The sequence below is a fragment of the Sphaerodactylus townsendi genome, linkage group LG01 (genome assembly GCF_021028975.2).
Source record: "Sphaerodactylus townsendi isolate TG3544 linkage group LG01, MPM_Stown_v2.3, whole genome shotgun sequence".
NCBI classification, from domain to species: Eukaryota; Metazoa; Chordata; class Lepidosauria; order Squamata; family Sphaerodactylidae; genus Sphaerodactylus; species Sphaerodactylus townsendi.
In genome coordinates, this window is record NC_059425.1 from 30,036,208 (window position 1) to 30,059,638 (window position 23,431).

Genomic DNA, 23,431 nt, shown 5'->3' on the forward strand with positions numbered 1-23,431 from the left:
ATACTGATTACTCTTCCCTGAAATTCTTTCAGCTCTTGGCATTCTGCCTTCACCACTCCCACAAGTGCAGGAGGAGAGTTACAAGATTTATCACTACACCTAAAAGCTGGAGCACTGCCATTTACCTGGAAACTGATTTTCCCTGACAAGGCAGGAATAGCTCCATACATTTCCCCAAGACTTTATTTCAGTGGCATATAAATGTTCTAAATCAACATACGGGAACAAAGACACTCAAGGAGGAAGGAGGCCTGGCTCCGGAGCAAATTTTATGGTGATCTGTCCTTGGTCCTGAAGTTCCACTCCCTCTGTTGGGCCTCCGGAATGCATTTAGGTGTTTCAGGTTGATGCTCTTCTATAACAGCCTGGGGCTCCACTGAGTGGCTGGCAGCTCTTCACCTTGAACAAAAAGGCCAGATTTATGCCACTGCCTTGGGAAGAATTCAAGAATGTGCTGTTGCTCCAGAACAACACTTTTCTCATATCATATCAGAAGAGAAGGCCACACAAGCATACAATATTTCTCAGGAGGCCCCTGTGATAGAATTATGGTATCTCTGTCCATGGAAACACCTTACAGGAACTAAGTGCAATGGATTAATCTTAACTAAATCACATGTAAATTCCAGTGCAGCCTCTTCCAAAACACGAGACACATCAGTGCTAAATAACTGCCATGATTGCTTCTGCCCCTGGTGGGGTGGGGGAGATGCCATCCAGGAGAAGATTTCCTCTTTCACTGTGAGTGGGACAGGAGGCCTCCAGATTACTCTGTTTCTAAAGCAGTGGTAAGGAGAAAACCTGACTTGCGAGAACAATTAGATTGACAAAAGCAGATTTTTCTTAGCTTGAACATGCATGCTCAAATCTTCATTTCAAAAATGTCCCGAATTTGAATTTTAATTAAATAAACATAAGCAAAACTAGTTCACTTTCTTCAGAGAATTTTTTTTTGCATATTACAATTCTGTGAAATATTTCAGTTCCCTTTTATTTTCTCGTTTTTCCATGCCATTCTTACACCCGCCAAAGTCCACTGAAGTAAGCGGGGTCAGAAGAATGTAACTCTGCTCAGGATTGCCCTGCCAATATCTGTTACTCATCTGAGGAATGGGCCTGTTCTGAATAGTTTATATCCTTTCTCTGAAGCATCATTCTCTGCTATGCCAGTACCCTCAGGGCCAAACTGCACAATATCTTTTTGGGGAGCAGTTGGGAAGCAGAGTATCCATATTCAACTTGCCAAAAACAAACAAGATTTGACCATCTTATTCCATGACATCACTGTAGCTGTTGATATGGGAGCAGGATGGCTCTATCAGGTCCCTGAAAGTTTTGTCCAAGTGCCTGTTACAGATTCTCCAGACCATCAATGTTGATCCTCAAGGGAAAGAACTCATTTTCTTGAAGACAGGAGTGTGTTGCACCAAGCTTCAGCCCCCAGGTAGATAGTCATGCATGCCTCTCTGGGAAATCCTCTGGGTAGCCATCATCCCCTATGGGATTTCTTCCTCCATAGCAAGCTGTGTCTTTAGAGCTTTTGAATTAATTAGCAGAGCCAATTACTCCATCTGTGATGTTATTTTAAAATCCTGCTTGTAGTAAGGTAAAGAGCCTGTAGTGTTCCTGACTTTGTGTGGGTGCTCATCTTGCTCATCTCTTACCTTGAGCTAAACTTTTGATGGAGCTTAATAACATCTGGAAAAGTTTCCCCACCCAATGAAATCTGTTAGTCTCACCCTTCAGCTTTGGACTGGGCACAGCTGAACACAGTTAAACATGCTGTTGTTAAGGCATATACTAGTTCCCCAGTGGAGCATAGGTATGATTTGGTGCAGAAGTATGGATTATATTAAGACACCTTGTACTGTTGAGCCACCCATCAATCAAGATCACATCTCCCCATATTGCCCTCTAAGTCCCCACCGCTTGTCGGAGGGGAACCTCTTGATAATCCTGAACCCGAGGGACATCTGGCTGGCTTCAACAAGAGCCAGGGCTTTTATGGCCCTGGCTCCTGCCTGGTGGAACAGGATACCAAGTGATGTCAAGGCCCTGTGAGAGTTGTCGCAATTCCGCAAGGCCTGTAAAACATGGCTGTTCCACCAGGCCTTTTCCATCTAGTCAGCCAGATGGAGTGAAGAAAGATCTTCTCAGCCTCTGAGCAGGATAAAAGTTGAGTGAGTGAGTGAGTCAGTCAGTCAGTCTAGAACACTGGCATTGCACCATACTTCCCTGGAGCTTAGAGTAGCTTTCATGGTCCTCCCGCCTTCATTTTAACCTCCACATCAGCCCTGTGCAGTTGGTTGAGCTGAGAGAGAATGACTGACCCAAGGTTACCCAGTCAGCTTAAGGGGACTTGAACTCAGATCTCCAGGATGCTACTCCAGTGCTGGAACTAGCTACTCAAAGTCTAGCCTACTCAGTTCTCCACCCCCTTTCAGGTCTGTCTCTCTCATCCTTACTGAGATCCTTTTAACTGGAAATGCCATAGATCCAATTAGATCCACTTGGGAACTTGAGCCAATTTCCAAGAATTGCTTTCTCCCAGGGAGCAGTAGTGGCATAGTGGTTAAGAGTAGGAGCACTCTAATCTGGTGAACTGGGTTTGATTCCCCATTCTGCCACTTGAGCTGTGGAGGCTTATCTGGCAAATTCAGATTAGCCTGTGCACTCCAACACTGGGTGACCTTGGGCGAGTCACAGCTCTTCGGAGCTCTCTCAGCCCAGCCCCACCCACCTCACAGGGTGTTTGGTGGGGGGGGGGAGGAGAATCTCCTTGCAGGAAAGAAGCGGGGGGTATAAATCCAAACTCTTCTTCTTTGGACTTCTTCCAAGTCGTCTCCCGGCTATTAGGGAGCTCAGAACTGCCAGAAGGGGCCTCGGAAGTCCAACCTCACGAGCCAGCGGCAGGGTGGCCTAAGCCCACTCCCTCCCCCCCCGCCCCGCCAGCCCGTCCGCCCCTTATAAGGAGTGGGAAGGCCGCCAGAGCGGAGCAACAGCCGCCGGAGCTCTCCTGGAGGTGGTGCTGAAGGGACAGCTCCGCGGCGGCCTCGCCTGGGTCCCTCCCCCTTCGGCGCACCAGCGGGCGCCCGCCTGCCCGCCCGTCTGCCTTGCCCCGCACAGCTGCCGCGGGAGCCTCAGCAGCAGCCATGAGCCAGGCAACCTCCCCGACTCCTCCAGCCGCCGCCGCCGCCGCCGCGCCCGCCCCAGCCCCAGCCCGCGCCGCCCGCTCCTGCCGTGGGGCTCCCCGCCGGCAGCCCCGCGCCTCTTCTCGCTGCCCCCGCCGCGCCTCCCCATGCCCGGCGGGACCATGAAGCGGCAAAACGTGCGGACTCTGGCCCTGATCCTGTGCACCTTCACCTACCTGCTGGTGGGCGCCGCCGTCTTCGACGCGCTCGAGTCCGAGCAGGAGACGGCCGAGCGCAGGAAGCTGGAGCAGAAGCAGACCGAGCTGAAGAGCAAGTACAACCTCTCCGAGGACAACTACTACGAGCTCGAAGGGGTGGTCCTCCGGCTCAAGCCCCACAAAGCCGGCGTCCAGTGGAAGTTCGCCGGCTCCTTCTACTTCGCCATCACCGTCATCACCACCATAGGTAAGGCAGGGGCCGCCGCCGCCCCCTCCTCCCCCAACCTGACCCCCGCCCTGAACGGACGGTTCGAAGAATGAGGCGCGCTCCACGTCCCCCCCTCGAAATAATCTGTCTTGTCAAAGCTTCAGGCGCTGGTACTGCTGAGGAGTGCCCCAGAAACTGGAGGAGATTCTGAAATCGGGGCCGGGGTCCCAAGCGGAGGGGAGTTGGGCAGCTGGTTCTGCGGAAGGCTTGAGAACTAGGGGCTGGACCCAGGCTCAGATTTCTAGGGACAGAACGGAACCGCCACACTCGTTTGTGGTCTTAATGGGGAGGGCTGAGGGGAAGAGGAGACCCCGGATCTCCATCCTATGCTGATCCTCGGGGTAGGGGACCCTGAGGAATGACCCCGCGTGTGTGCGCGTAACAGGAAGCGGGGACCGGGTGGGGTGGGGGATCGGTGGAAATTGCCAACTAGGCTGGAATCCAGCCCAGGGATTCCCAGCTCGTGGGCGCTTGGTGAGAAGGGGGACACCCGGGAGTTGTCATATTCCCACGAGAGAGAGAGAGAGCAAGTCACAGACAGCGTCTCCACGTCGTCCAAACACTCAGCATCACTAGAGCTGGTCCCCCCTCCCCATCCCAACATACGGTCCCCCTCCGCATTTTTTTTTTTGCTCCTTTCTTTTTCTTGAAAACCGATCTTGTCTCCCGGTCCGGTCCCCAGCGGTGCCGAGCGATTCCCTTTGATCAGCAGCAGTCTGATTCAAGAAAACCCGTCGCAGGCGAAGTGTTGGATTTCATCTTTTCCCGGCTGGGTTGTGGATTGGCGAGGCGGGGTTGGGGGGCTCGCGTGAAACGCCTGCTAAAGCGCAGGGAACAATAGAGACAAAGGGCTTCGCACGGAAAGCAGGTCCCTCCCCTCCCCTCCCCTCCCCCCCGGCCCTCCCCGTTAAGACAACAAACGAGTTGGGTGGTTGCTTTGAAGCCGCTGGACCCCGACCAGCCTGGATTTCTAGGCAGGCACTGTGCGATTTTTAAGAGACATGTATTACAGACGGTGCTGCTGAATTATTAGGAAAAATGATCAGTTGTGTATGAGCGCGTGAGGATTATTTGGGGTGGGGGTGGGGGATGGGAGCAAGACCTCTTATAAAGAGCACCTTTTTGAGATACACCCATGTGACTCGTTTCCACACTTTAATTGCCTTTATCATGGGGGAAAATACAAGCAGGGTGCTTAAAGAGTTATAAAGTAGCTTCACCCTCCACCCCACCCATTCAATATATGCATGATCACTTTTATTTTTTAAATCAAGTTATTTGTAAGGAAACAGCTAGCAAAGCGATGGAGAGAACAGATTTCTTAATCTGAAATAAAAGGTGTGATTTCACCTAGGTGCCCTGTTGGGGAGGGGAGAGAGATGTTGAAGCCCCTCCACCAGCACCCCATCAAGGGATCTAGATGTCCAGGGGCAGCCTAGCTGCTGTAGGATTAAGGGGAACCACCTCCAAAGGACTTACAATTTATGACTTATGCGTGAGGAAAGCCCCACTATCGTTTTTTGTCAGTTTCCAAATACGTGAAGGGGAAGGGAGGGGTGCCTTACTATGTCTGCAATGCGTAGGATTCCAGCAAGTGTCAGGAGCAACATATGGAAAACAGAGAGGGCCATGGGTCTCCTCTTTGAGATCATTTAAATAGGAAACACCCCCCCCCCCATTTCTGTCCTAGTCAGTTTAAGAAGGTTTTTGCCTGTTATTACTCAGATAACATCTTTCTAAATATCTCAAGCAAATGGGGGTGAGCTATCTTTTAGGTCAGTCTATATTTAGATCCTAGTCCAATATATGTTGAATGGCCTAGGCAGGTAATGATGCTTCCTATTTGATCTTCACAACAAAGCTGTTAGCACCCTCACTGTTGTTCCTGGTTTCCAGAGGGGGAACTGAGGCAAAGAAAGAGCAACTGAAAGATTGGCACACTGAGAAATTGAACCCATGTCCCTGAATAGCACTGTTCTTGAGTTCCAGAAAGTTTATTTATTGTTGCAATCTTATCTTCGAAGATTCAGGGTGAATTTTACCAAGTGATCTGAGAAAGCTGGGAATTGAAAAATTCTGATTTACTAAACCTCATTGGGGGAGGAAGGTCTACCAAATACTGTCTCTGCTCACAAAGACATAGATATTAATTTCTAAATTGCATCAATCTGATCAGGATTGCTTCATTGGATCCACCATAAAATCCAGTGATGGTCCATTCTGAATTTTGAATCCAAGATATGTGGCTAGGTTTGCTGGGTTGTTTAGGGTTACTTGGGAATAAGTCCTATTGAACTCGACAGGATCTTTCCCCCATAAGGAAAAACACAGAGAGGATCACATTGCACGCAGTGTAAACACTTAAACCATTTGACTCTTCTCCTTCAACATTTCTAGTCTAACTGGGGACCAAAAGATTTCTCAGTCTAGAAATGATACATCTCTGTTTATACCACAAGAGCCAGAAACAAATAGAGCTTTTTTTTTTTTGGTAAAGGACAAACAAATGCAATTGGGTACTCTTGGATGTGCAGAGGAAGAGATCCGTTTAAGCTTCCAACTCTTGCTTGCAATCAGATTAATTCCTGATTTATGTCTCTGCTGCTATATAACAAGAGTGGAATTCTGGCTAAAGACCCATAGAGGCCAAACAACATCGAAACTGCTTGCAATGCTTCCAAGTTATTGCTCAGATCTTCACCTCTTGAAAACTCTTCTCTGTCGCTTGTCTCATTCAGCATTTGCCCTCCCTGGAAATTAGGAAATTACCTTCGCTTTGGAAATTTGCAAACCCCTTCCCAACTTTCCCTCCTCCTTTATGCTCACAACAGGTTTGCAAAGTAGACCATTGCGGTTCCTTGCCCAAACTATATTCATTTATCCTATTGAAAATATCTTTATAGTCTCTGTTTTCTCAAAGCTGCTTTTAAGACAATACTCAAATTAATAAGAGTACAAAGACAACAGACTAAAAACTTGAAATGCAAGGGAATCAGCTGTAAGAGCAGTACTGGGCCCAGATACTCATAGACCTTCTGGAAAGGCAGATTTCATATTTTCTGTAATCAGTCACAAGACCAGAAGCTCACTGAGGATGACATTCCCAGTTTCCTTCTAAAGGCTTTTTTCACATACTGTGGGCAAAGAGGACAGGCCAACCCTCAGAACATCAAGGGTCTCATACAGAGAGAGGTGTTATCTAGGCTCATAGGTGTCAAACTCACGGCACTCCAGATATCATGCTGGCAGGGGATCATGCTGGCAGGGGATGATGGGAACTGTAGTCCATAACATCTGGAGGGCCACGAGTTTAACACCTGTGCTAGATCATACAAACATGTGCTCCGTCAGCTGCAGTGGTTGCTGGTTGAGTTCTGGATCATGTTCACGGTTTTGATACTAACCTTTGATACTAACCTTTAAGGCCTTGAGCGGTCTGAGACCCTCGTATCTTTGGGACCACTTCTCTCCATATTGGCCACGGAGGGCTCTTGGCTCATCCAGATGTAACCTTCTGATGGTCCCTGGGCCCAAGGACATTCGTTTAGACTCAACACAAGCCCAGCTGACACCAGGGTCCTGCAGGACCTTACCCAGTTCCACAAGGCCTGCAAGATGGAGATGTTCCACTGGGCCTTTGTTTGAGGTCATCATGGGTCCATTTCATCTTACTGGCCTCCTAATTGTCATCCCCACCCCCCGCCCCTCCATCTTTGTCCCAGTAGTTAAGGACTGGTTATGTAAATAAGTCAGGGATGATACACATTTTTAGGCTACGTGGGAGTCACATGGAGGACCCACTAGTTGTCATTATTTATAGTGTTTTAAAGTTGAGTTTTAATTATGCTGATTATATTTTATGAATGTTATTAAATTATATTTGTAAGCCACCCTGAGCCCAGCCCTGGCTGGGGTAGGATGAGGTATTAAATTTAATACAATAAACAAAATAGAATAAAAGATCATGAGAGGAGTCCTGTTGGATCAGAACAATGGTCCAGCGTCCTGTCTCACACAGAGGCTAACCAGTTCCTTTGGAGGCCCAAGAAAGGGAGAGAGGGAGAGGTGGGGTGGGGGTGGGGGGGAGAGAGAGGTTGGGTTTTTATATCCCACTTTTTCTCTATCTTTAAGGAGTCTCAAGGCAGCTTACAATCACCTTTGCTTCCCCTCCCCTCAGCAGCCACCTTGTGAGGTAGATGGGGCTGAGAGAGGTTGGGGAAACTGTGACTAGCCCAAGGACAGCCAGCAGGCTTCAAGTGGAGGAGTGGAGAAACAAACCTGGTTCACCAGATTTGTGTCCCCTGCTCTTAACCACTACCCCATGCTGGCAACATCAGAAAAGGTTGAGACCTTGCCTACTGTTGCTTCGTGGCACTTGTATCCAGAAGTTTACTGCCTCTAAGCGTGGAAGTTCCCTTTAGTCACCATGGCTAGTATCCATTGATGCACCTATCCTCCATGTATTTAACTACCCCTCTTTTAAAGCTATCTCTGCTTGTGGGCATTGCTTTATTTTCTTCATTTGAATCACCATTCAGTAAAGAAGGGCTTCCTTTTGTCTGTCCCAAATCTACTGCCCATCAACTTCACTGGTTGTTCTATCTTGAGTTCTAGCATTCTGGGAGATGAAGAAAAAGTTCTCTCTATCCACTCACACTCTCAAGTGGGATATGATGGAAGGATCAATTCACATGACTGCTTTCAGCTCATACAGATGTGCCATCACAATTGCAGGGAAGGCTTCCACAGTTATGGCCGTATACTGAGACAGTCCTGTGAATTACCCTTGGAAGACAAAGAACGGGACTTGCTCAAGGATGCTTTACCAGACTGTGGCTATGGTGGGACTTGAACCTTGACTTTTCAGGTTCAGTACTACCTTTCATATATTGGCTCACAAAGGATGATTTATCCTATGAGCCACTATTGGTCTGGGTGGCCAAACCTTATTGCAAAATCCATATGGAGATAGAAATGAAAACTTACAGGGGCAATGCTCAAGTTCAATGAAGCCGAGATGCTTTGCGCAATGCTTGGATCACACAGGGCAGCTACTTGGTACATGTTTGTGTATGCCAAATATCCCGATCCTGCCCTGACTCTAGACCTAAAAGGCTGGGGATGAAGGCAGAAAAAAGGACCTGGAACTGTTCTAGTTGTTTTTTTAAAAAAAAACATGGGTGACCAGCATTGTAGGGTCTCTGCATGTTCCCCATGCTGCTCATGCAGTCAAAACGAACAAGCAGGAAACTCCCAGCCAGAACCACAAAGAGTGTATTATAGCTGAGATGTGCATGTATAATTTCAGGACACCCTCTCTGTGTTTTACTCAGCCTCCTGTCTGAACAAGATTTACACTGGTTAAGAACAGTTCTTTGATTTCTCTGCATGTTCACAGCATGCACACAGCGTAAGTCTATGCATTGACAGCAAGGAAGAGGGGAGAGAGCAAGACTTGGGGGGAGAGCCCGTTGACGGGATGTGGGGTTCACTCACCAGTTTGCTCTGGTGCAGAACTGACCTTTCTGCAAATGTTAGCCTGGATTCTTTAATAGCTTGGGAGGCATGCAAGCAAGCTTGGCTCTTTTTCCGTGTGTGTGTGTGTGTATGTGTGTGTGTGTGGGAGTAAGAGGGAGAGAGAGAGAGAGATTCTGCGCCTTGAGTATCAGACTGTCCCTCCTTCCTAGACTCCACTGTTTTCTGCTTATCCCCTTATACACTACCCTCCACTCCCCTTACCTCTTTTTTTGACATCTGACTATTGCTTGAAAAAGAAAAAAAACACCCCATTTTGAACGACTTTCCCAACATTATTTTGTTTCAGGATGACACATACAACCTGAGGGATGTTCTAAAAATAAGCAGGTTTGCCTGAATTATATTTCATGTTTATGGTACAGCAGATAAAGATTAGGTGGTTTTGAGAGAGGAGTTCATGTTCCAGCTCTATTATGGACATTGTCCAAGTCAACAGTTCAATTCTAAGAACATTTTCCTAGAAATAAGCCCCATCAAGCAAGCAGAGCTAAGAAGGATTCTGGGTAGGCTTATTTAGGATTGCATTATAACTGCATGGCCTAGTCCCTGTGTGGGTACTAGCTGTAAAAGATACTGCCAAGGGTCTCAGCACACAATTATTGTTAACGTTATTTATAGCCTGCTTTTCTTACTAAGCTGCAAAGTGTATTAAAATTGATAAAAGCAATTCGATTCAACTGGAGCATAGATTGCTAATGAACAAAGTAATGCAGTGGAGCTAGGTTTGAAAAATGTTGGGGCAAAGGAAAAAAGTTTGATATACCATACCGAAGAGAGGATTACAAAGGTAGGAGACACTTCATGGAAATAAAAAGGGTGGTGTTCCATAAAATAAGTGTATCAATATACTACAATACTATTACTATAAGTTAGTGCGGTATCTACCTGAGCTAATTGTTTATACCAGGAATGACCAACTCTGACCCTCCTGATGTTCATGGTCATGCTGGCAGGGGTTAATGGGTTTGTTGAACCCAATTTTTTTTCAGAAAAGCAAAAAAAGCAACCCTCCCCACAGTAAACAGGTTTTCCCCCACTTCTTTGTCAGATAATTGAGATTTTTTGGATTTACTGAAGTCTATGGTAAAATTGGAGGGCTTGGGGGAGGGCTGGTTTTCATGGTAGAGGCAACAAATTTTCAGCATAACTGCAGTTGACCGTCCCTAGGAGAACCCCCAAGTTTGGTGAAGTTTGCATCAGGAGGTCCAATTTTATGGACCATCAAATGGGGTGCCCCCATCTATCCAATGGAGTTTTCACTGGAACCACAAAAATGCTCCCCATAGACTTTAATGGACCAATGTCACACCTGAGCATCTCATGGGAAAAGTTCCCATTAGTGACATCAATTGGGGTGGGTGGGTTGGTTTTGTTCTAGTTGTAGGGGTCTGGTGAGACTGCTTTTGAAGGTAGAGGCAGCACAGCTGCAGTTGACTTTCCTCAGAACTCCCAAGTTTGGTGAAGTTTGGGTTCAGGGGTCCAGTTCTATTGGCACCTAGTTTTTCTCCACCTTAGAAAACACCCCATCTCCCAGAGCCCTGCAAAAATCTCCTATTGGATGCAATTGGAGCAAAACACCCAGCACAACTCAGGCATGCAGGCAACAAAGATATTTTCACTTTCACAAGGAAGGAAGGACTCAGAAAGTCAGAGGGAAGGGCTTCTGTGTGTACTCTGATCTCTCTTTGTGTACCTCCTCTCTCTTGGTGCTGTGGCTGTGCTTCAGGCCCAATGCCATTGCTGCTGCCCTGATGTTTGTATTCCATTATCACCATAAAGCCCATGGGGATGCCCCTGCCTACCCAGCCTGCTATCTGTCTGTTGATGTTGGCAGAACTGTTGTCTGATGTGTATGCCTCACTGAGAATCTCAGTGTGGAGCAGAGTTTTGTGATAGCTGTCCCACTGGTCCACACCCTGTCTAGAACATGATCGGGTGGCCACAAGTGCAGCGTCAGCAAGAGGAATGCATGATGTGCCTGAAGCAAGTCCGGATGTCAGACATGAAGTGCACAGTTCTCTCATGAGTGCAGGACAACTGTGCCTGTCCAAAATGCTTGCTGTCCCTTGGCTACTGGAGATTATGCACTGTAGGCAGCAGGGAGAGCCACCTCACCAACCTCTCTCTTCCCCCAAAGAAGCACCGCCTGGTTGTGCTTCATCAGATAGTTCCAGAGACTGGAAACTGAGAAGTAACTTCAACTGATTCGGGTAAAACACAGCTGGCACTGTGCAAAATGTGGATCCTCCATCACCTGGAAGTGCTTCCAGATCAGGTGCCCATGCTGACAAGCAGCGGCGGACACTCCTAGAGTGGTCTCCTGTGAGGAGCTCAGGGCAGACACACTGTATCTAGAGGGCACAGGATAAGATGGCCAAAGGGGAAAAGGTTGAGATGGCAACGCTTTGGAGTCCCCCGCCATCTCTTCCTCTTGTGTCACTTCTGGCCTCTCCTCCTGTCTCCCCTTGGAAGGCATACTGGGCTCTGGAGGAGCCAAGGAAGGAGATGGTGCCTGCAGCCCCATCTCTAGCTCCTCCAGCATCCTAGGTGCCTCAGATGAGCTGTGGAGCTGCAACACTCTCCTCCCCAAAGCTTTTCCCAAAAAAGTTCTGGCAGTTCCTCCTCCTGCTACTAGGAAGGCTCAACAACAGCTGGAGGGGCAGCCTGAGCAGCGGACCCCTGTCTGGTGCCAGCACCTACAGTCACCTTTGCAGGTACTGCTGCTCCATCTTTGCTGCTCCAGCTGCTGCTTCAAGGACTGCCTTGTGAGGCTTTTTCATCGCTCCAGCCAGAGTTCAGGGTGGTGAAAAGCAGTTGAGGAGCAGGTCTCTACACAGATGGGGGGAAAGAAGCAGCCCTCCCCCACTCTAGTCTCCTCCTTTATCTTTCCTCTAGGGCACCTCTGCGTTCCCTTCCTGTTACTCATAGTTTCCCTGGGCCAAACTCTGGCTAACTCACACAGGGAAGTTAAGTGTCTAGCTACCTGTTCTGTTCCACACCCTAATAAAATCCGAGAGCTTTTTAGGAGCATACCCCCCATAAAACTAAGATTTTGTTTTGTAAAACTCCACTTAACCTAACCTTGCTTCAAACGTGGTTTTCCTTTTTTAAAAAACAAACTTGGTTTAAAGGACAACTACCTAGTGACTCCCTGTTCTAGGATCTGTCTAAAGTTCACCTACAACTATTATCAAGATGGGATGTCAGAACTTTTTAAAAGTGAAAAGTAACTGCACTAAAATTTGTCCCGTTCCCTCTACTGCCAGCTCCCCAATTCCAGATAAAGGAATTGAGAAGAGCTCCTCTGTAAAGTCAAACTACAGCCTGAACTGATGAACTAGTTTTCTAAGGCCACCTGGTTGCAATTGTTACAAAGTTCAGAAGGACACTGAAAAGGTTGACTGTATGCTAACTATTTGGCAAACAAGATCCTTGACTATGTATTTATGTATTTATTTATTTATTGGTTAGGTTTATATACCGCCCTCCCCCGGAGGGCTCAGGGCGGTGAACAATAAAATAGAGCACATATGTCCTGTGTTGAAGTCTTTCACGGATGGAATCACTGGAGTGTTGTGTGACTTCCAGGCTGTATGGCTGTGTTCTAGTGCCATTTTCTCCTGATGTTTCACCTGCATCTGTGGCTGGAATCTTCAGGGGATCTGATGGTAATAAAGCAAGTGGAGTATATATACCTGTGGAATGTCCAGGGTGGGAGAAAGAACCATTTGCCTGTTAACAAGTGTAAAGGGTGCAATTAGCAAACTTGATTTGCATGTGTTGGGTGGGATCCACCCATTTAGCATGTGAGTAACCATGAAGATAGCATAATCAATTAGTGAGGGCATCTGCATTGTAGTAGCTTGGCCTTTTGATCCCTTTGATTGCTTACTGCCTAGAGTGGTGGGTGGTGTTCTGGGTGGTGTTCACTAGCCCTTGCTTACTGCCTGGAGACATTCTTTGTCTGGGTGGTGTTCATTAGTCACTGTCTTGATTTTAGTGTTATTCAGTACTGGTAGCCAAATTTTGTTCATTTGCATGGTTTCTTCCTTTCTGTTGAAATTGTCCATGTGCTTGTGGATTTCAATGGCTTCTCTGTGTAGTCTGTCAGAGTAGTCCAGAATTTCAGTGTTTTCGAATAATATTCTGTGCCCAGCTTGGTTTATCACATGTTCTGCTATTGCTGATTTTTCCAGCTGAATTAGTCTGCAGTGCCTTTCATGTGCTTTGTCTACAGCTGCACAGTACGTGGTAGACTCCTGCAGAAGTTAGAGGATCCCTCTTATTCTTTGCTGAACGTAGCATTTGTAGAATTTTCTTAGTGGGTCTGTAGGGAAACTGATGAAGAAACATAACCTCGAAACAATCTATAGAGTCTATTTAAAACTCAACTACTATATAAAAAGGCTCAAACGAAACCTGCCAACTCCACCAACTCAAAAGAGCAACAATGAACAGAATACCACCCTTCAAACCCTCTAAACAAATGAATGAAAACAGGGACCAAGGGCTCAATCCACCACAACATCTCAAAACCAATGGTGTAGCGCCAACCCCCCCCCACCAAAAAACACCCAAGAAAAACAGCAAAAAATCCTCCAGCAGAGCCATCCACATATACAAGGCCCTACAAATACAAAAAAATCCCCCTTAAACAACTTTTAATTAACTAATCTAAACACAAGGCAACTGAAGGCCCTTTAGCCCTCACTAGGCTCTGAAACCCTCCTACCAACAGAGTGAGGACTAAAGTTGCAACAGGGGCTATCATGCCACCCCTTAAATTTCGTTTTTCCAGACTAAAAAAACTTGCTCCCCAAGCTGCTCCTCATAGAGCATGCAATCCGAACTTTTTACCATTTTGGTCACCCTCCTCTGGACCTGTTCCAGCTTGTCGATATCCTTCTTGGATTGCAGTGCCCAGAACTATATGCCAGATGAGGTCTGACCAATGCAGAATAGAGCGCTATATTATATCCCACAATCCAGGCACTATACTCCTATGCAGTACTGATGCAGCCCAGAATTGCATTAGCTTTCTTGGCTGCCGCATCACTCTGCTGACTCAGAGTCAGGTTAAAGTTTTTTTTTTTAATGTAAAGCTCAATCGCCAGCCTCATGAATGGGCTCTCATGTTTTTAAATTTAAAACAACCCCCCCACCCCGGTGCCCTTACATTAGAAAGCCAACAAACCAAAAAAGTTGATTGGGGGATGGGGACGGTGACCTTTTCCGCTCCATTTGAATTGCCACCTTTTTAGTGCCCTCCCCCAAACTTAAAAAAAACTGTTTTTTCCCCCAGGTTGACATACCCCAGTGCACACCCCTAACTGATTTACTGATGAATTTTGACAGAAAAAATATCAGCAATATTAATGCCTGAAGTTCAGGATTTTTTTTAAAAAAAAGTTAACATGCTGTTCTGTTCTCATGCTTTGTTTATCCTGTTAATTGGCCAATGTTTTACCAAATAGCAGTAAATTAGGAGGTAATATCTCCAGGCTACAGGAATAAAACAACATGGAATAGCTTATTTTTTAAAAAGTACTTTTGCAGTTTAAATGATTTTTTTGAGTCCTCCGCAAACTTTACCTATATTAAGTTGTATCCTGTGAAATTCACGAGTGAAGTAGAACTGTAATCCTCTCAGCTCCATCCAAAGAGGAGCTGGTGCAGCCCTGCACTGGCACGGGTGCCCACCCTGCCCACTCAAGGGGCAAATTGGGTGTCATTTACCCCAGTGGCCAGACACCTTGCAGTGTCCAATCCAAAAGCCACTGTCCTTGCCTAGGCCCACCGGCACAAAAAGCTGCGCTGGCGTAGCTGGTGGTGTTCCAGGCGCGGGCCAGGAGGCGGAACTGACATGAGTCCGCTTCCTCCTGGCCTTTTCCTGTCAGAACACTAGCCCAAAGCGGGGCTTCTTGGCAGTGGCGGTGTTTTTAGCCTCCCTGCACTGTGAAGAAGCCCTCCTGGTGGTGCTGAACCAGTGCTGAAGCGATCTTGTGACCCACCTCTGCAGACTCTGGATGGGACTGGTTTTTTGGCTCTGGGTGGAAATCGTTTTTTGCGGGGTGGGTGGGAAATCAGTGGGCCTCCTGAAACAGCAAAGGATGTGTGTGTGGTGACAGGAAGATCTTGGTCTTTAACATTGGTAACCCCTAAAGGAATTAAATATTTACAATTTCAAGCTGCCATATTTTTCATATTGTAATGGAACCAAGCGTAACGGGAACAACTGAATACCAGGCATCTCTCCTTCCTCTGTGTCCCTGCCTGCTCTCACCATCTCTCTATTGCCTCTGTGCTGAACGCAAAGGTTAAAACAAATAAGATGCTCGGAGCTCTGTGAATGGACCCTGGTAACATTTTTAAAATAACACCTGGGTGGAGGCACAATTTGAATCAGGAAGGGGAAGAAGGAAGGGCTATTTCCCCCTCCCCATGTGGTTTTACTGATTGAAACTGAACTCTCCATTTGAAACTGCCCCATAGTTCTCTAAGGATTTAAGGGGACAAAGACAGGCAGAAGACTGGCACTGGTCTTTTCTCCATCTCAGGCTCAACGCAGTATGGGGAGGATAGCTTTGAAAGGCAAAATCATGGAAGATTGGAATGGTTGAAACCTCTCTCCAGTCTTCCTATGCACGCAGTGTACACGTAGAAGTTTCACTTATGAGTTGCTAGAAATTCTGTCATCTTCCTTTCATCTAGTTGAACAAACACTTTGTAAGTTCCTTTAGAAGGGGAAGCAATTAAAAAGAAACTTTAAAAAATGCGTACTGATTACGGTCCTTGAAAAACCCCAGTGACACCCCACTGGGACGATTTTCGGTACTCGACTCCTTGGAGAGAGTAGTGGCTATCCACATGAACCTATTGCGCTGCCTTAGAGCCAGAGTTTTGGCCTGTCAGGGTCAGTATTTTCCACCCTGATTGGCAAAGGCTTCGAAGGGTTTTTTTTCCACATAATCGAATACTTGAGCCTTTTCAGCCTGTAATGCAGGAGAGGGCGTTGAACCCGCAGGAAAGCAGATCCTCTACCTCAGCCACAGCCCCAAGCTAAGAGTATGCGAAAATCAGAAGCAAGGCAGTCTTTCATTTTAAACTAACCTCACCTCCTTCATCCACAGCAATCTGTGCTACCAGCTCAGTGGTTTGTTTGCTTTTGGCGTGGCAATTGCCTGTCCTTTTGTACATTAGAGTTACAGAGTGTGCTGCTTCAAGCCCCTGTTGTTGATGCTTCGAAATCCTTGCCCACAAAATTGGTCGAGCCAACTTAATCCAGGAAGGCAGAAGGAGGCTGCATTTGAAACAAAATGTGAAGAGAGATTAGGCGGGATTATGGGGGGGGGGGGAGGGAGAAGTGGAAGAAAAGCTTGCTGGCAGCGAAGCAGCTGTGAGAAAGGGCTGGGGAGTCCAGCTCAGAACTTCATCGTTAAGGGGGGGAAAGCACTGTTGGTGGACAGAGATGTCCAACTCAGCAAATGATGCCTTCAAAAGCAGATGCCTAATTCTGGTTTCCAATTTGGGGACAAAAATAGTAACTGAATTTCCACAGCAAAACATCATGAGCATCATGAGCAGCTGTGAATGTGGCCAACAGGATCAGGGTCCCGGTTTCATGTTTGTTGGAGGAAATCCAGCCATTTGAATGCGCTGTTGCTACCCCATCGACCTCACAGTGTGTGCCTGATGTGAGGAGGGGAAAGGAAGATGGTTGTCAGCCATTTTGAGATTCTTTAAGGTCGAAAAAAGTGGGGTATAAAAGCCATCTCTTCTTCTTCATTTAAACTTAGATGACCCAGTTTTTTTTAAAGAAAGAATCTGTTTCCGAGTTGGAAATTTCCCCTTGTTTCTGCACACTTGATCTGCTTTTGATGATCAATGGAGTCCAGTAAAAAGCCAAAGTGAAATGAAATTCTGTGATTGTCCATTATGCCGGATGGGAGGATCTGACCATACTTTGGATTCTGAAAGTCCCTGGCCTCTCTAGTATTAAGGATCTCAAATAATGGGTATTGGGAAAGGCCCTCTTTTTGTCCCTGGAGAACAGCTGCCAGTCAGAGTAATCCTGGTCAAGTGACAGAAAAAGGGAAGCCCCCTTTGAATCTTCCCTGGAGAAGTCACCTCTTATGCGCCGTCCTGTGAAGAATGCAAAATTGCCTCCCAGGATCCACTGCAAAGAGGGCCTTCACTCAGTAGTACAGCAGATACTTTGCATGTGCTAGGTTTGAACCCTGACAGATCCAGTTAAAAGGGACTCAGGATTGCAAGCACCATCCTAAACAGAGTTGTGTTCTTCTACATCCACAATGGGTTTAGAAGGAGATAACCCTGCTTAGGATGGCACTGTAGGTCATTTTAGTAAGCTGTATTGGGCTAATTGGGGTGAGTGGCCAATTCAGTAACGAGCAGATTCATTGATCTCAGACATCACCTCTCAGCCTGGGTACCCCTTAAATATTACCACCCCCAAGGACTTGATTGGCAAAGCTGCTGGCATCATTATGTGTGGCATCTCTGGAGAGCAAACAACCCGTTTGGGCTTTGCAGCCCATGAAGTTGCCCCTCCCCATACAGGAGACGGAATGTCTGCTATCTCCGGCATCCCTGTTCTGGCCTTGACTGCGCAGCTCTGCTCTTGTGCTTGCTCAAAATTATCCTTGGCTTAGCTCGCAGGGCCATGCTTATCTCCAAAACCCTTTCCTGATCTCATTGATGGCACAGGAAATTTCCCATTAGACGACAAATGTCTGACAAAATGTCAGAGTCCATTGCCTGAGGCAGGCGAGCCAGGATCTAGCAGTCCAAGGGTCTTGGTGTCTGTTACAGTTGTTAAAATATGTTGCTCCGTAGATTTTCACAATGCTTAACTCGCTGTGCCTTGGTTGGCTGAGAAACACCAATTTTGCATCCTTTGGCTCATTAATGGGGGCAGTTCCTCTTGTGCTTTACAGAGCCACCTGGCTGGCACATTTAAACTAGTTTCAAAACAGTTTCACTGGCAATGGTTTCACCCAAAAGGCAGTGAGTAAGCTGTGTTTCAAAAGAATTCATTACTGGAGATCCTTAAGTCTTAATTCAGTTTCTGGGGGTTCCTGGCTGGGAACCCTGGCAATTAAATAAGAGTAAAACTGGATTAGATTTATATCAAAGGTCTATCCAATGCTTCACAGCCTCTATAATTAACTTTTCCACCAGTTCTGCAAGGTAGGGGCTATTATTGCCACCTCGCAGCCAGTGGTGGGATCCAAAAATTTTAATAACAGGTTCCGATGGTGGTGGGATTCAAACAGTGGCGTAGTGCCAATGGGGCTGGGCGGGGCATTCTGGGGCGGGCCATTCCTGGGTGAAGCTGTGGCAAGGACGCAGGTGCAGTTCCCTTTTACTTGGCTATTTTTGTAGCCATTTTTGTTAAGGGCAAAAGCTATTGGCTGCAGAAAAGAGACAAGTTAGGGATTGTCTGCCAATTCTCGCTCTGAAATGAAGGTAAGTGTGTGGGGGTGGGCACCGTGGGGTGGGGGATAGGGGTAGGGGTGCCATGGGGGGAAGGGGGCCTCAGGGGGCCCTGGGGGATGATTTTGCATTTCCCACGACGAGATTTGTTGTACCCAGGGACAAAGATGACCCCTTTGTCCCTAGTGGAGTTAATAATTAACAACCGGTTCTCCAAACTGAGAAAATTTTAATAACCGGTTCTACCAAATAGGTGCGAATAGGCTGCATCCCACCTCTGCTCGCAGCTGACATAAGAACTAAAGAAAGCTCAAGAATACCCAGCAATGGAAGTTGGACTTGAAACCATAATCTCTCTTTCTTTCTCTCTCTGCTTCTCCCATATTCATTTTCTGCCAGCCAATTTGTGGTTTCTTCCCTGTTCCCCCTCAGTCTGGCTGCCCTGAAGGATCCTGCCCTGAGTTACCTCAGTAATTTTCATGGCTCTTCTTCACTTCTAGGGATATACCTTAAAAAACCCCATCCCCTGATGTTCAATCTTTCATTAAACCTAAATTGGAAACAATCAGAAAATGCTGATCTTTACCATTCTGGCACCCAGTTTTTTTCCCCACAGTCTGACCAGGGCAGTGAGTGAGGGAGAGAGTAAATCACTGGATGATGGACATGATACAGATATTGTCCAACCAGCAGAGAGATACAGATCTTGCCACCAAAGAGAACTGTGCTGATAAGCACTGTGTTTCTATCAGTCACTGCATTGTTTTAGTAAACTAGGGAAGGCTTTGGGGATTGTGTGTACACACAGCAGCAGTGTCACCATTTTTGCTCACCCTTGCCGGGTTCTTTCTTGTGGAGAGGTTCTGAGTTTATATGTTCGCGATAGCTCATTGTTGCAGTTTCAACAGAGCAGCTGAGGAGTGTATCAAAATATGCCAGTCTTTGGGGCTCCTGAGTACCAGTTCTGCCTCTTTGGAGTACCAAACGCTTTTCAGCACCTGCCTTCCAGAACCCACCCTGTAACACTGGGTTGTCAAATGCATGTCCTGTACCTGCTCTATCACATTACTTTCACCTGCCTTTTTTGCAATTCTGAATGCCTCCCAACATCTGTTTTCTGGGAACTCTTGATGCCCAGGATGCAAAGAAGAATTCTACTTGGGTGTTGTGGGGTTTCTGGGCTGTATGGCCATGTTCCAGTAGCATTTTCTCCTGTTTCATCTGCATCTGTGGCTGGCATCTTCAGGGGATGCAGGCAAAACATCAGGAGAAAATGCTACTGGAATATGGCCACAGCCCCCAAACCCCACAACACTCCAGTGATTCCGGCTGTGAAAGCCTTCAACAATTCTACTTACTTATAACCATACATTTTATCTTCTCTTCCTAAAACTTAGCAGAGTGGGTTTTTGAACATTTCATCCCAGTAGGTTGGGTTGGGTGTGTGTGTGTGTGTGTGTGTGTGTGGATTAGATATGCAGAAATGTTCTTCCTTTTATTGGCAACAAAATGAGTCTATTTCTCCTAACTGCCTGAAGTTTGGCAGGCAAGATCCCACCGGCGGGGTACACAGTCTCTGAAATTTCCACTGCAATTGGAGGGGAAACAAACAAGTTGCAGTTGGAAATGCATTTCCTGTTGCAATGTACGGAAATGAAATGATAGATAAGAAACCCTCCCGTGTAACAAAGCTGAGATAGCAAGTACATTTTTTCCCGGTTTTGCCTAGTTTTTAAAATAGCCGACATGGTCTTCTTGATGGGATATTAATGCTTCTCCATGACAGGCACACAGCAATGAAACAGGCAAAATCGTTCTTGGTGTGACACAAATGCAGGGCAGGGAAAAGCTTCATCGAGTAAATTTCTGCTTGTCGACCAGCCGGTATAGACAGGGCACCTAAGTGGGTCAGCCCTGGTTAGCACTTGGATGGCAGACTACCAAGGAAGTTGAAGGCCTCTACTCAGAGGCAAGCCACAACAAACTACCTCTGTTTGTCTCTGGCCTTAAAAATGCTATGAGGTTGCCATGCACCAACTGTGACGTGACAGCACTTTCCACCCTAAAAAGACACAGGAGCAGAGCCAGCCAAGATACTGAAAAGGTGGCAGCACTGGAAAAAGAATGGGCATAAATGCAGGCTGAGGCTTACAAGGATATGTCCAGTGTTTTTCCCCCTTGGGGACCATCCTACACATCTTTCTAGTCCTCCTGTTTGTGCTAATAAGACACCCCACTGTGCAGGAAGTGACCCTTCCATGCCCAAACAGCTTCTTCCTCCCTCCCTTGTGTCTGACAACCGTGTTCTGTTTCCCCAAACACTCTACAGGCTTCCTTGTGAGCTCCTGCCTGCTGCCTGCCTGTCACTTCACTGATTTCAAACGCAGTCTGAATTCCAAGATCACTAAACTATCGGGAATAGATCAAGAAAACAGGCACTCAAGAGAGCAAGATGATGCCTGACCCAGGGCTGCACCCAGGTCAAGAAGGAAGTAGAATTCAGTTTCCTGGGAACCTCTGTTTTCCATTAAACCTCCCAAGTTTCTATCTCTTATGGCTTCCAAGACATTCTTGAACGTGGGTGGGTGTTGCCTGCTGAAATCTCAGAGGGGACCAAAGAAGAAGAAAAGTTGGTTTTTAAACCCTTCTTTTCTCTACCCTTAAGGAGTTGCAAAGCAGCTTACAATCACCTTCGCTTTTACTCCCCGCAACAGACACCTTGTGAAGTAGGCGAGGCTGAGAGAGTTCTGAGAGAACTCTGACTAACCCAGGATCACGTATCAGGCTTCATGTGGAGGAGTGAGGAATCAAACCCGGTTCACCCAGATTAGAGTCTGCCACCCTTAACCACTACATGAGACTGGCTAAACCAGAATAAAGGGGCGGAGGTGAGGTTTCAGCTCTTCACCACTCTGCAAGGGCAGCAGAAGCAGAAGAAATTGGGCAAAATAGTAAACTCTGCAGATTGAAGGGTTGTCTCTGGTTTGTAATTCCACTGTGCAATCCTCTGCAGTTACTCTGGTCTAAGCCTATTGATGCTTAGACTGGTGTAACTACATAGGATTGCCCTATCAGGCTTCCTATTGACACGGGCTATAGCATTTGCTTTTCTTGATATGGTGTCTGAGTTTTCTGGTCAAAGAATTAAAAACATTTTTCTTCTGGTCCTGAAAATATGCAACCATGCAAAGACCTCATTGTCTAAGTCAGGGCCGGAGCAAGGGGAAGCTGCGCCTGGGGCACCCGTGTGCCCTGCACCCCTGCCATGCCCTCACCCCACCCCGGAACGCCCCCGCCACACCACTGGTCTAAGTCCATAATTTGGATTTCCGTGGTGCAAATATGAAATATCTCTTTCCCTGCTATTTATTTATTTTTAATATGTATTTTTTTTAATCCTGCCCTATACCCCAAGGTCTCAGGACAGGTTACAACATAAAATTCAGATAAATAATAAAATCAAATACAACTTGTGTTTGATTCGGAAGTTGAAACTGGTTCAAAATGCGGCGGCTCGGTTGCTCACTGGTGGTGCCGCTAGAGATCATATTTCGCCAGTGCTGCTCCGCCTGCATTGGCTCCCAGTTGAGTTCTGAATCATCTTCAAGGTGTTGGTGCTAACCTTTAAGGCCTTACGCGGCCTGGGACCCTCATACCTTCGGGACCGTCTGATCCCGCATGTCCCAGTTCGGACTCTGCGCTCGGCAGAGGCCAATCTTCTGGTGGTCCCCGGCCCCTCAATGATGCGGCTGGCCTCCACTAGGGCCAGGGCTTTTACGGCCCTGGCCCCTACCTGGTGGAACGCTCTCCCTCCAACTGTCCGGGCCCATTCCGCGGACCTTGGCGAGGGGATTCATGCACTTGGGGGCCTGTAAGACTGAGCTGTTCCACCGGGCTTTTGGAGAGGCCGGTCACTGATGGCGCCCCCTCTCTCTCCCTCTTTTAACTTCTGTGGCCCTTATTACATCTATGGGCCTCCCTGTCTCCCTCCCAAGAGGGGCTTTTTAGAGCGTCTGGACACTATATTTTGTACGCTGTGTCTTAAATGGTTTTAATTATTTAATGTTTAGAACCCTAGTTATATTGTATTTTGATTTAGATCTATGAGGGGGTTTATTTGTTAAGTTATGTTATGTTGTTTACGTTGTACACCAGTGGTATAAAAGTTTAATAAATAAACAAATAAACAACACCACTACCACCACCACCACAATTTCAGTGTACCACCACAACAAATTAGCTTGGCAGCTACTGCCAGAGGCTTCTCCACAGTGCTTTTGCCTGATCGGTGATTGCTGGCAGACTTGTATGTGTGCCTTTCTTAGCCAGAATCTGTTCTCTGCCAAGACTCCTTATTTCTTGGCTTTGGACTGAGGGGTGGGGGGTGGGTAGGTCCAGCTGGACCCCCTAAGCTTTGTCTTGGGTATTAAGATGCTGCCGTACATGACTGGATGCGCCGCTCACTCTGGAAAGCTTGATGGGGAGAAGGTGCCAGAGAAAAGGAATGGCTGCAATCCAAGGATGGATCCGTTTGGGAAATCTGTTCTTGAATTGAAGCCAAGAACTGCAAGGGGAAGGGCTTAGTGGGGTTGAAGGCCCAGTTCTTGGCCAGTGTACTCCAAGCAGCTGGGGAAGGCTGGATGCCTGAGGTCCTGGTCAGTGAGCATTTTCACACAACACAGGTGTTCATTTGCATTTACAGTTGTGCACGAATGTCTGGATGTGTGGGGCTTCTGGTTTTGCATCAGAGGAGGTCTTGGCCTGCCCTGCTGGACTAGATGGACCACTGGTCAGACCCAGCAGGCCCTTTTCATGTTCTT

General features: G+C 47.1%; 1 protein-coding gene across 1 annotated transcript in view; it reads left to right on the plus strand.

Annotated features, from left to right (window-relative positions):
* Positions 1-3,017: 3,017 nt before the first annotated feature.
* KCNK3 (potassium two pore domain channel subfamily K member 3) overlaps positions 3,018-23,431 on the plus strand; it is an 82,084-nt gene continuing 61,670 nt past the window's right edge. Inside the window, exon 1 of the mRNA XM_048516593.1 lies at positions 3,018-3,596. Coding sequence (XP_048372550.1) covers positions 3,299-3,596 — 298 coding nt within the window. The 5' untranslated portion in view covers positions 3,018-3,298. The remainder of the gene's footprint in view (positions 3,597-23,431) is intronic.